Genomic DNA, 13285 nt, shown 5'->3' with positions numbered 1-13285 from the left:
GTTTTTGCCTTTTTTCTCCCTCCCCCTCTGCCCACCCCATGGCCCCCCCAGACTGCCTGCGCGTCGGCTGCGCACCCAGTAAGTGGCTTGCCTCTTCTTTTGCAGCGACCCAAGAGGTCTGGGAGGCTGGACATTGGGGTTTAGGGAGAAAGGGATGGAGGGAGGGGGGAAGACAGTTTCATTATTGGCTTGAAAGGGGTTGTGGGGAGGGGAACAGGTATGGGGGTGGGATGGGGAATTGTGGAGGGCAGGATGGACAAAACAAAGCAGAACCAGGAAGAGGTAGTTGGTAAGGATGGTTATGGATTCTGGGAAAGGGAGAGCCAGGGCAGGAGGAAGAAATCTGGAGCTAGGCAGTACCTGGTGCGAGAACATAAAATCTGGAGACTCAATGATGCATCTCCACCAGTGGCCACAAGGGGGCAGGCGAAGTACATGGGAAAGACGATTTGGGTAGGAGGGGTGGGGGCGTGCCCAGAGCCTCAAAGTCTTTTAAGTCGTTGTAATGCCTGAGTCTGCAGAGTTGCCTGTGAGGGCTGTAAGCAGGAATTAGAAGGGAGGCCAATGTGGACAGGCCCAGGTCTCTCTGTCACTGAGCAGAGAGATGTGGACATGGAAGGCACAATTGTGTCATAGTGTGTGCACACACCTGAGGCCCTTTAAAGCCAGCACCCTAAACCCCAGGCAGACAGCGTTAGGGATCCAGGGGTAGCCCAGAGGTGCTTCCAAACCCAGAACACCTGACAGATGTGGGTGTTGACAATCATATGTCAATCAACTGTCCATAGTCACAGCTTCCAGGAAACAGAATATGTCTGTGGCCATGCAGGCTCTTGAGCGCTACATAGGGTTAGCCATTCCAGGGTGTAGAGTTAAACAGGAATAAACAGGAAGGCCACAGTGGGTCCAAGCTGTGCACATGGAAGTGAAGTTTCCTTTGGGGTGTGTAGCGTTTTGAGGGTGAGGTCTGAGAAATCAGCTGCTAGCGTCACACTAAAGGTCCGTAGGAGAACAGAGGAGGGTGTGCCTGTGTTCCTGGCTACCATTCCGTAACCAATGGTATCCTCTGCGGTCACACAAAATGGCAGGACTAGGTGGGGTTTGTGACTCCAGGTGTAGAAGATTTCCCTGCATGCACTCCAGGTTCGAGGTGAGGGGCGTGCACATTGGTGTGTGCAGGAAGTTGAGTATATCCATGTGCAGGTGGGCTGCCTCCTGCCTGGGGCGCTGCCTACAGCCATGTGTCGCGCTATGCTCACTCCCCCCTTGGTGCTGCAGGTAAAGGCCCCGAGACACTGTTTGCGGGGCACAAGCTGAATGACAATGAATGGCACACGGTGAGGGTGGTCCGGCGTGGCAAGAGCCTGCAGCTGTCTGTGGACAACGTGACTGTGGAGGGTAGGTGGCCTAGACCCAAGATGCTGGACATATTTCCAGAGCACTATGTTTGGTATCCTCTGCCTGGGTTGTTGTTTCTAGAGAAGTTATTATTATGGGTCTGGACCCCAGGGACCGTTTCAGCTCCTTCCAGGCATCTTCCTGGAAGCCTGTTGCTCCTCCACTGATTGCTGAGGCTTTCCCCGGAGTGGTGGGTTGGTAGTCCTGGCCCAGGATATCTAGTAAGATCCCTTCCTGTGGCCTTGTTTGAGGACATGATTTTTCCAGGAAGACGAGGCCCTGTTCTAGAGGTGACCCCGTGTTTTGTGCACTATTTGACCCTGATGTTGGTCTTCTGTCCCGAGCAGGACAGATGGCAGGAGCCCACACTCGGCTGGAGTTCCACAACATTGAGACGGGCATCATGACAGAGCGGCGGTTTATCTCTGTGGTGCCCTCCAACTTCATCGGGCACCTGAGTGGGCTGGTGTTCAATGGTCAACCCTACATGGACCAATGCAAAGATGGAGACATCACCTATTGTGAGCTTAATGCCCGCTTTGGCCTGCGTGCCATCGTGGCTGATCCTGTCACGTTCAAGAGTCGCAGCAGCTACCTGGCGTTAGCCACGCTGCAAGCCTACGCTTCCATGCATCTCTTCTTCCAGTTTAAGACCACGGCCCCGGATGGACTTCTGCTCTTCAACTCAGGCAACGGCAATGACTTCATCGTCATCGAGTTGGTCAAGGGGTGAGGGGATGGGCACTGTGGTGTTCCCCTGCTGACCCTAAGAGAGCTCCTCCCTGACCTTTGGGAAGGTTCAACATACCCAGCCATCAGGTCAAGAGTCACATCCTTAGTCATCAGCCAGGAGGGTCCCTCTGCAGCCAAGATGGAGAAGCCCAACCCAGCTTCTGGGCTGTTGGCTCCTCGGCCACTTCCTTGCCAGGGTTTCCAGTCACGTCCCTTTTCTGGCCACTGTCCTCTTTATGGCAGAAGTCAGCCAAGTCTTTCTCTTACCCTGGAGAATTGCACCCTCAAGTAGTTCAGACCCTGCTTCTAGGGGACCCCTACTGTATTACCAAAACTCCCCCTCTGTCAGGTCTCTTTTGGGACCCAAGAGCAAGTGCTTCCGTGACCTCCCTGGGACAAGACTTCATGCCACAAGCTTCCAGTGTCATTTTTTTTTTTTGGTCCCTTCCCATGGGATCCCTTGTCTACCCCTCTGCTCCAGGCCCCTAGTTTTTCTGCTAGCAGTAGCTCATTCTCGCCTGGCATCTCTGTGGTGCCCGTCTGATCTGGTGTTTCCTCCCTACCATGGGGCAGGTACATCCACTACGTGTTTGACCTGGGAAATGGCCCGTCCTTGATGAAGGGAAACTCAGACAAACCAGTCAATGACAACCAATGGCACAATGTGGTGGTGTCCAGGGACCCAGGCAACGTGCACACACTGAAGATCGACTCCCGCACAGTCACGCAGCATTCCAACGGTGCCCGAAATCTGGATCTCAAAGGTGGGGCTGGAACCTCTGGAGAAGGCCAGCCTTACCCCAGACCCCCTTCTCCATTGAGACCAATCCCCCGCCCCCGTAAGGGGGTCAAGGCTGATCTCCCTCACCCCTCTTTCCTGTTCTCCATGGTGTCTGGCTGACATTTCCCACCTGTGTCTTACTGGGCTCTCCTGTGAGGCCACCTCAGATGGAGCACTGGCCAGGCTATTTCCCACCAGGGTCCCACCATCTCCAGTGACTCTACAGCAGTCACTGAAATTGTCACTGCCAGTCCCCAGTGTAGGTGGCCGAGAGGAAGAGGAGGAAAACGAATAACAGGAGAGGTAGGGGGAGAAGGAGGTGGTGGACTGGGCATTGGAATAGGAGACGTAGGCTGCAGCTGTTTCAGAGCCATCTGGGGTCCACGAGACCTTCTTGCACACACATGCCTGGAGCATCCCTTAGCTTCACAGGCTCCACGTGTGTCCGTGTAACCCAAACTGTCAAAACCTGGGGAAGACCTTCAGAGACTGTGGATTCACCTCCCGACTGCTCAGATCCAGCAGCTTGGTTGGCAGTGCTGCAAATTCACCTTGCTCCCAGGAGAGGGCGATGTGTTACAGAGACTCAGAAGTGGCAGCAGGTCCGGGAGCGGGGCTTCAGCTATGATGTCCAGGGCTGCCGAAACTCCAGTAGACATGCAGGAGAACTAGGGCCCACGGGGGAGATTAGACATCTCTGAGGAAGGCCTCCCCCAAGAACCCCAGTTGTCAGGAGGACATCAGAGAAGAGAAGGCTGCTGAGTGAGAGAAGGCCCGCAGTTCTGGGAAACAAGTCTTTGGGAAGGAGGCAGCGGGGGCGGAAAGGCTGTAGAGCCGCGCATCCATGAAAGGCCCTGATTACAGGACGGAACTGGAATCAAGCGTGTAGGAGAGAACATGGAGCGGGTCCCTCCAGCTGCCCCTCGCCCCCACTACCCCAGGCATCTGGCTTCTGAGGGAGGGGAACACACAGATGGCGAAGGGAAGAGAAGAGGAAGAGGTGGTGTTGGTGGGGAAGCTGAGGTTTGCTGTGTCTGTTAGGGATACCATGAGCCTTTCAGGTGTCTGGAGGACCCAGTGGTAGGGTGTCAGCATCCGGGAGCAGGGGTAGGGACAAGGTGGGGTGTTGACACCACTGCCTTTGCAGGGGAATTGTACATCGGTGGCCTGAGCAAGAATATGTTCAGCAACCTGCCCAAGCTGGTGGCCTCTCGGGATGGCTTTCAAGGCTGCCTGGCTTCTGTGGACCTCAATGGGCGCCTCCCGGACCTCATCGCTGACGCCCTGCACCGCATCGGGCAGGTGGAGAGGGGCTGTGACGGTGAGTGTGGGCAGTGTGGGGCAGTTAGGTGTGGCCCTGAGGCTGACAAGGGGCCTCCTCAGGAGCCTGTCCCAAGAGCTCTTGGGACAAGGCAGGCAGGCAAAGGACGGACCACATACTCTCCCTGTTGCCTCCCACCCCGACTACTAGTCAGAAGCCTAGCAGTCTTTGAGTGCCCCCTGTTCTATCCCACCCCATCACCCCAGTTAGTATCTGGCCCTTCTAGTCTGATGGATCAAAGGGCAGAGCCTCTGGCTGGCTGGGGAACTTCTACAGCCCCTGGGCACGTGGCTAAGCCTGGGGCGTTTCTCCTTCCTGCTCTTTCCAGGCCCCAGCACCACCTGCACCGAAGAGTCTTGTGCCAACCAGGGTGTCTGTCTGCAGCAGTGGGATGGCTTTACCTGTGACTGTACTATGACTTCTTATGGAGGCCCTGTCTGCAATGACCGTGAGTGCCAGCAGGGCTGGGCTGTGGGTGCTGCCATCCTATCCTCAGCCACAGGAACTGCCTGGGTGGGAAGAGGAGAAATTTTGCTTCCTTCTGCTCCATCACCACAGAGGTCATAGAGGCTCATGGTTGCTGCCCCTCACTGCTGCCCAAGTCTCTGGAGCCATCTGTTGGCAACTGGTCTCTCCCGGTTCTGAGCTGGCCGGACATCTGATTTCCCTAGACACAGGTCCTGCTGTTTCCCCCTCTCTCTCCCCAAGAATCCCAGCTGCAGGTTGTCCCCTTGAGCCACAAGGTCAGTCCCTAGCATCCTCACTTGCCAGCTTGCATATTGTTGAGGCCCCTCCCCAGAGATAACAGCCTTGACAGCATTTTCTAGTCCCCAGAGGTTGGTGGCCATCAGCTGGTTACAGCTTGGCAGAGGGAAGACAGCTGGGTCAGCCATGGGGGTATGGGGGGGTGGTGGGGGTATGGTGGGGGTGTGGAGGTTTTGGCCCTTCTCTCTGATGATTGGGGATGGGGTGGGTGACATGCAGAAAAGACACACACCCGGACACACAATAAGCCTTCTCTGCTTTTCAAACACCATGTGAAAGCGGGCCAACAGGCCTGTAGCCGCCTGGGGGGGGGTTGGTAACAGCAGGTGTGGGTAGCACTGTCTCATTGCCACTCCGCTGGCTCTGCCTCATCGAACTGGAGTTCCGAGTTATCCTAGGGTATGGGACTCCTGGGTGACTGTTGGATAAAATGTCCAGCATGCTCCCCCCTCCCCGCCCCTGCCCCCCACCCTGCACTTTCCTGGTTCTCAGGTGTGGCCAGCCCTCCCAGCTCTGTGCCCCAGGAGTTTCATCTGACCTGATGTTCCATGTGCCTCCCTAAGCCTCCCAGCCAGCTTAGGAGCACCTCAGCCTGCTGTGGTTCTACCTGGCTCCAGCCGGCACAAACCCTGTTCTCTGTAACCCTTCCTACTGATGGTTGGGTGCCGCGGGCAAACCTTCCCATGTGACCCTTCACCAAAGCTCAGTGATGGAGCTCTGCCAGAACCTGGGGGCCCTTGGCTGCCGTGGCTACCCCTGCTGCACATGGGTTTCTGGGAGTGGTTCTGATGCCCATGCTGGGCTTCTCTTGCTCAGGATAGAGGGAATCTGGCCCAAGTATGGCTGTCCATGTACGGCTGTGCTCCCACGTGAGCACAGGCTTTGGGAAAGGCCCAGAGCTGGAGGGGAGGCAGGATGTGTCTAGGGAATCCGGCTACTTTTGGGCAGGGGTGGGGAGAGACAGTCTCTAGGTTCTTGACTGGGAGAAAGAAGAGACACCAGAGCTGGGGGTCCAGCCCTGCCCTGGGGGTGTCGTCATTCCACACACTGGTCTGTGTACCTAGTGGCATAGCTTGAGCTAAGCTATGGACCATAAGAAAAGGTGGGTGAAACCTGGAGTCCCCTAAGGGCTCGGTGCTATTCTGAAGCCGGCTGGAGCTGCTCTGGGGTCTGCCCTGCTGTAAGGGCAGGGTGAGAGACTGGGTGGGGTGTCTGCGACGCTCCCCTTTCTCCCAGGGCCTCTCCTCTGTCTGGGTTTTCATGCCAGCTCCTTCTTGGAGCCCAGTACACTCCAGACGGAAAGCCCTGCACACTGTCAAGAGGAAATCAGTAAGGAGGTCGAGTGTCTGTGAAGAGGGGTGGGGAGGACGGGACAGGGGAGCAGGGCAGAGCGGGCCCTGGGAGGGTGTTCAGAACTGCCTGGATGGAGAGACTAGGAAGAGGAGATCCGACCCTCAGGACAGCTTCTTCCTGTCTTTTGCCTCTGTTTCCCCACCTGTATCATGGGAGCTTTGAAGGTTTGGGGGCTGCAGGGGGAGCTCTCAAGAGTCAACTCTGGCTTGGAGAAAAAAGATCAATCAAGAGACAAGTAGGGGGAATGAAAAGGGGGCCATTCACTGAGAGGAAAGAGGGGTCAGTGGAGGGGAACTTCACACCAGAGTCCCTGGGCTGCTGCTGTCTGAGGCAGCTCTGGCCTTTCCCAGCCTGATACCTCTCCCCATGCCTGCATCTTCACCTCTCATCTCTGCATCCTCTGTTGGTGTCTTGCACACCTCCATCTCTCTTCTTCTGACCCCACCCCCAGCGTCACCCCCTCCAGCTCTCTCCAATTCCCACTTCACCAATATTGATTGGCCTCCAGACGGCTTCCCTTCCTCTCTTGTCACCACTACCAGCTCCCTCCTCTCTCCCTCTGGGGCCATACATTTTCTGTCTGCTTGAGGCTGTGTCCGGCTGTACTCCAGAACCAGGGCCCCAAGGATGGGAGAGAGTGGGCAGGCAGACAGGACCTTGTAGAACCGCACCCCATTGTCTCTCACCTCTGTGGGGCTGTGCACCACTGGGAGCCTCTTCTTAGGCACCACCAAGGACTGTTCTCCACTTTTGAAGCCATGCGTGTGGACCCGCCCCATCACCTCAGCAGTCCTGAGGGAGCTTGCTTTTTTTCTTTCTTCCTTCCTTTGTCTCAGAAACAGTCTCGCTATGTATCCCAGGCTAGACTCCAGCTTGAGGTCGTTTCTCTGTACTGGTCTATCAAGTGCTGGAATTCTAGACATCAGCCCCACACCTGGCTTGTCCAGGATCTCTACTGCACCCGTGAGCTCACCATGACAATTCTGCACCAGATGGAATCTGGAACCAATACCCCGGCCTCCCCCGCCCCCTCTTCTCTCAGCAGGGCCTTCCTTCCCTCTCAACTCACCTGCCCAACTTGTGCTCAGTTCAGGGTCTTTACATTGTCTTTTCTCCTCTGCCTCCTGCATTGCTTGCTCTCCCCTGTCCAAGCAGGTTGATGATGGGAGTGTGAAGGCTGCATCCAAAGGTGGGGGAAGGGATTTTATTTGCATGTGTCTCTGGGGGCCATGGCAAGCCCTTCTAATCCACCCCCAAGTTTGGAAAGTAGATCCCAGTGAAAGGGGCCACCCCAAGACAGAAAGGTTTCTTCAGCTGGGTGTAATCAGACCTGGGAGCCTTTGTCCTTCTGAACAACCGTCCTGGAGAACCCTGGGGAGCCAGGGGCTGAGGCTAGGAGACAGGAGAACTGGGGAGGGGAGGAGGGAGGGCTGCAGAAAAGGAATGGGGGCCTTGAGTAGGGCCAAGCAAGCACCTTGGCAGGCAGGGGTGTGAGTGTGTATTTGTGTGAGTGTGTGTGTGTGTGTGTGTGAAAGAGAGAGAGAGAGAGAGAGAGAGAGAGAGAGAGAGAGGAGTCTCCAGTGCCTTTGGGGCTGTGGATGGGTTGTTTCTATAGCTATAGATGACTGAGTTTTAAGGGGGTGGAGAGTTTATGTTGGCCATTCATTGCCTATAATCAAACATGTATGTGTGTCTGTTTCTCTGCAAACATTTGGTATGCCAATATCTGATCACACACATGCATATATGTGTCTGATCTGTGTGCCTCCCGGCACACTTGGTGCCTATAGGGACGCGTGGGTGTTTTCATACCCGAACCGGTCCACAATCCAGCGTGCACATGTGTTTCAAGGGGGAACAGCTAAAGAGGGCTGTGGCCACATCTCTGCGAGCTGGACCAGCAAGCACTTTTGGGTTTCGTCCAGATGGGGGAGGGGTGGTGATGGTGGTGGTGGTGGTGGTAGTGGAGGAGGAGGAGGAGGAGGAGGAGGAGAGCGGCCTCTCTTGCTAGCCTCAGTCCTGTTCAATTATTCAGCAGGGCCCCTTCTCCCGGAGGGGGGTGGCGGTGGTGGTGGTGATGGTGATGGTGGAAAGCGCGCTCCCGAGCGCGGGGGAGGGGCGAGGCGCGCGCATAGGAGAGGCGAGCGCCGAGCGGGCTAGCCAGGTGCCACGCCGTGGAGCTGCCCAGCGCCGCCCGCAGATCGGGAGCCGCTCGGGTCCCTCCGCCCTGCCCCCCCTCCTCCTGCGCTTCCCCTCCCCTCCCTTCCTTTCCTCCGTCCCTCCCTCCCTCCCTGTGTCCCTCCCTCCCTCTCCCTTCTAGCCCTCTCAGCCTCTGCAGCAACACTCCGCTGCCTCCATCTCTCCGCCGGAATCTCGCAGGCTCGCGCCTTTCCTCTGCTTGGCCCCGCTCCCCTCTTCTCCTCTCCCCTCCTCTCCTCTCCCCTCACTCCCCCATCACCCGGATTTGCTTCCCTCCCCCTCCTCCCGCCCCCCTCCCCCGGCCGCTCCCTCCTTCCTTCTCTGGCCTCTGTCGGGCAGCAGCGGCGCCGGGTCGGTTCCGCGGGGCTCTCGCTTTCGGGGGAGCCGGGCCTCCGTCGCTTCTGCGCACCCCATCTCCCGCCCCGCTGGGTTTTTCCGCAGGATTTCCCTACCGTCCCCTCCCCAGCACCATGCCCCCACCCGCTGGCCGCTGACGGCCCTCTGCGCCGGCCCGGCCCCGGCCTGAGGGGGGACCCCTAGCCGCCCGCGATGGATCCAGGCTCCACGAACCTTGGCCTTCCCGCTGCGCGTACCCCGGATTCCCCGGCGGGATCCAGTTGATTTGCTTGGCTCCGGACTGAGGCTCGGGCTCTGGTTTTCCTTCGCTTCACCCCTACCCCCCTCTCGGAGCTCGCAGCCGGAGGGGGGCTTCGCGGGGCCGCGCAGCCCCGCGTCCCCGCCCCCGGCCATGGGGCTGTGAGGTGGCCGCCCCCGGGCCGAGATGCCCCCCGGGGGGAGCGGGCAGGGGGGGTGCCCGCGCCGCCCCCCCGCCCTGGCCGGGCCCCTGCCGCCACCGCCACCGCCGCCGCCGCCGCCGCTGCCGCTTCTGCTGGGGCTGCTGCTGCTGCTGGGGGCGGCTGAGGGGGCCCGGGTCTCGTCCAGCCTCAGCACCACCCACCACGTCCACCACTTCCACAGCAAGCACGGCACCGTGCCCATCGCCATCAACCGCATGCCCTTCCTCACCCGCAGCGGGCACGGTAAGTGGCGCCCCGACGCCGGCGGACGGCTTGGGGGGCTTGGGTGCTCCGCCCAGGCCCCGGGAGCCCCGAGGGCCGCACCCCGACTGTGCACTCTCCGAGCTGGGCTTTGCGGCGGCGGAGCCCCTTTCACCTCCCATCTCCAGCTCCCATCATGCCAGCCCCACCCTCACCTCCATCTCTCCATTCCTCCTGCTCACCCTCATCCCTGTCTCCATAAGTGCTTCCTAGTCTCACCTGCACCTGCTCTTCCCCAAGTGCTTTGTTAGCCTCTGTCTCTCCCAGAGCCCTATTGCCTGTCCTTTCACCCTGTCTGTCCCTCCTTGAATTCCTCTTCTCTATCACCTCCATCCATCCCCGGTCAGCCGGCTCATCCCTCCCCTTCCGCGGCTGGTGTGCTACCTTCCACCTCTGCCTACCTGGCAACCTTCCCTTTTCTCTTCCATTCCTGGCCTTCCACCATCCCTCAAACAATTCACTCAGTCTGCGGGCCCCATCATCTGCACCCCCATTGTACTCTCATCTTTGGTACCTACTCACCTTCCATCCCCATCTCTGCACTGCCTCCAGTTGCGACCCTCCCCATGTCACCCCCGGAGCCCAGTCTCTCTGCTCCCAGGTTCCCTCTCTCTCCTGTGTCAGCCCGAATCACTCCATTCACTGCCAGCCCAGTCCTTCATATCCTCTGTCTCCAAGCCCCTGCCCTTCCTTCTTGAACAGGCCCTGTCACTTTACACTTTAGACTCGATCACTTCCCCTCTAGACCTCAGGCCTTCATTCCTCCATATCTGAGACCCTCCCCCTCCTAGGATTCTCAAGAGGCCATCTCTTCCCAGCTCTGTACCTATCACCTCCTGTCTATGTCCCTCAGACTCTAGGAGCCTGTCACTTTCCATTACTGTACCCCACAACATCTATGCCGGGTGCCCCGTTTCCTGCCACACCTGCCCATCTTGGCAACCGTTGCTTTTGTCTCAGGCCCTCCTTCATGTGCCATCTCAGGGCTTCAGCCACCTCCCATCCAGAGACCCCATCAGCTCTGGGTTTAGTCTATTTATCACTTCCCGCTCCGTCCTGAACCCCAGCTTCATCTCCCTCACCGTGTCCTTCAGTTAAGCCCCTACCACCCCCATTCGTGCTCCTCTTCTGCTGGCCTCCATCTCCAGCCCTCATCACCTCCTGGCCCAGGCTCCCTGCCCACCGCGGGGCTCTCCTCTCCATCTCTGAGCCCTCCATCCCTTGCTGTCTGGGCACTGTGCTCCTCAGCTCTCTCCATTCTCCCCTCTCAGGGCTTTCATCTCCTCCCTGCCATCTCAGTGCCTTGCCATCCTCATTTCAGACCGTCCCTCACCTTCCCTGCTCAGCCCCATTGCTGTTCCTCCATCACTGTCTACAACCATGCTGTTGTGTCCCGTCCATTCCCCTCAGTGCCTCCCATTTCCACACTCTTGGTTTTTCCATGACTGTTCTGTGTCTGCAAGAAGCCCCCTGATCTCCACACCCCATGTCATATCCGGTCTTTCTGTCCCTGTCCCTCCCTGCCCCCCATATGCCACTACTTTGTTTCCTCCATTCCCCAGGAGCAGTCTCTTCAGGTCCCCCTGTTCCCTCTCTGCCATCTCGGCTACCATCCCTACCACAGGCAGCACTCTCCACTTCTCTCCCACATCCTCACCCCAGCTCTGCCTCTTCAGGGTCTCTCATGCCCTTCCCTTACCCAGACCTCCCTGCTGTTCTCTTCTGGCTCTCCTCAGATACTCAGACAGAACATTCTAGGCAATGGTGCTAGGTGTTAGGAAAGAGGTCCAGGTGCACTGGAGGGGAAAGAGGGGCAGACATGAAAGAGAAGGCAAGGGAGACAGACAGGTGCTGGCTCAGAGATGATGGGCTGGCAGGGGCAGGAGTCAGGCAGAGGGAACAGGAATCCAGGCTTTCCTGGACTGTGCAGGGTGCTTTATCCCTCCACAGTGTTAGGTCTCCCAGAAGGGTCTTGTCACGGCCCCTGATGCTCCGGGACACAGTCAAGAAAATGGGGCCAACAACTATAACGTGTTGGCATGAGCATTGCCTGTGTGTGTGGGGTGTCTTCCAAGGGTAGAAGGAGGTAAGGATGAGGGGGAGGGCAGCTCGGGACACTGATGAAGTGGTGGAGAGGCTGAAAAGAATTCAGGGAGAAAGGAGGGGACTAAGGAAATCTACAAGAGGAGAAAGCAGTTTCTCATGACTGAACCCCTCTCTGCTCACCTCAGCTATGGGGAGATGAGAGAACTGGCCTCCCCTGGGACGCCTCCCTGGGCTGGAGGCCAGCCAGCTTTCCTTCTGCTCCAAGGCTCCCTAGTGTGAGGGCAGTTCTCTCTCTCTCTCTCTCTCTCTCTCTCTCTCTCTCTCTCTCTCTCTCTCTCTCTCTCTCTCTCTCTGCCTCTCTGCATGGACACCTGCTTCTCTGCTTCTCTACTGAGTCTCCTTGCCTTCCTCCCTGCTCACAGCTTTCCCACTCTCCCTCCCATCCCCCAAGCCCTCCCATTACATAATGTCCCTTCCCACCTGCCATTGACATTTCTGTACCTGATGTCACTGTTGGGTATGGGGTGACCAGCACACCTGGGACCTAAAATGGACGGAGGAGATGACACCTTTCTGGTCATGGACCCCTGCATCCCAGTGCTGGTCTCTGAATCTTTGATGAGCTCCTTTCTAGTCCTCCTGAGAGCCCAAGAAGGCAGACCACCTCCCTGCTCAGTTCAGCGGCTTCCAGCAGAAGGGGGCTATCATGTATTTTGGTTCTGTGGATGAGTATATAACTTAGATTCCTGACTGAACCGTGTATGGCCAGGATGAAGCTAAGAGCTGAGGTATGTAGATGAAGAGAGAGTTTAGCTGTCAGGGTCTGTGCAGAAGCCCCACCCCCTGGCTGTGGTGTTCTCCTGGGAAGATTTGTTGCTAACAGAAAGCACCTAAGACCCGGGCTTTTCTGGATTATGCAGAGGCCTTATCCCTTGACCGCTCTAGATCTTCCAGAAAGCGTCTGTGCTGGCTTCTGATGTTCCTGGGGCACTGGCACACAGAGCAGCACATGTGCTGTTAGCCCCCCGGGGCATGACTGCATGGGAAGTTTTCAAATGGAGTAAATGCTGTGAGTCTGGGTCCCTGAAACATTGTTAATGGTTAGTTGTTTTCTTTCTAGAATGTAGGTGTGTGTGTGTGTGTGTGTGCGCGCGCGCGTGTGCATGCATGTGTTGACTATATGATCATATCTAGTGTTTTATGGCTCTGTGAATTTCTGGGTCTAGGAAGCATTGAGGTGACTGTTGGATGTGTGCAGAAGGCGACATCTTATGTCTGATTAGAAACTCTTACCATGGGCTTCCAGCGGTGTGGGTCTGGCCAGCATGCCATGCATAGTCAGCTTCCAATCTCCCAGTGTGGAAAAGAACAATTGGTCTGTACCAGTCTTGGGCAACACTGGAGCCTGCTTTAGGCCCCTTTGCTTCTCAAAACCTTTCTGGATGCTGTCAGAAGTTACAGATGTGAAGTGTTATCCTGGGCACCAAGGCTGGCATGCCTTCTTCTGGGAGGGCTAGAGAGTTTGCTTGCCTGGCAGAGCTGCGGGAAGCGCCTCCCGAGCGTGGCCGGAGGGGCGGGGCTTGGCAGAAGCTCCGCCTCCAGCACCCGACCTCCTCGTAAACCAAGCCCTCT

At 57.5% G+C, this 13285-nt stretch overlaps 1 protein-coding gene across 22 annotated transcripts in view; it reads left to right on the top strand.

The window, feature by feature from the left end:
* The window catches only part of Nrxn2 (neurexin 2), a 116738-nt gene that overhangs the window by 69981 nt on the left and 33472 nt on the right, over window positions 1-13285 (top strand). For 9 of the 22 annotated variants that reach the window (XM_085834065.1, XM_085834059.1, XM_085834058.1 and 6 more), the window contains 6 exons: window positions 52-80; window positions 1272-1398; window positions 1746-2127; window positions 2704-2894; window positions 4059-4232; window positions 4561-4680. In XM_085834065.1, coding sequence (XP_085690191.1) covers window positions 52-80; window positions 1272-1398; window positions 1746-2127; window positions 2704-2894; window positions 4059-4232; window positions 4561-4680 — 1023 coding nt within the window. Of the gene's footprint in view, window positions 1-51; window positions 81-1271; window positions 1399-1745; window positions 2128-2703; window positions 2895-4058; window positions 4233-4560; window positions 4681-8686; window positions 9590-13285 lie in introns of those variants that run through there. The other 13 variants (XM_085834068.1, XM_085834074.1, XM_021151516.3 and 10 more) reach the window with 5 other exon arrangements.

This window comes from Mus caroli, unplaced genomic scaffold (genome assembly GCF_978045245.1).
Source record: "Mus caroli unplaced genomic scaffold, Mus_caroli_1 scaffold_20, whole genome shotgun sequence".
NCBI lineage: Eukaryota > Metazoa > Chordata > Mammalia > Rodentia > Muridae > Mus > Mus caroli.
This window is presented reverse-complemented; position numbering and strand designations above follow the sequence as displayed.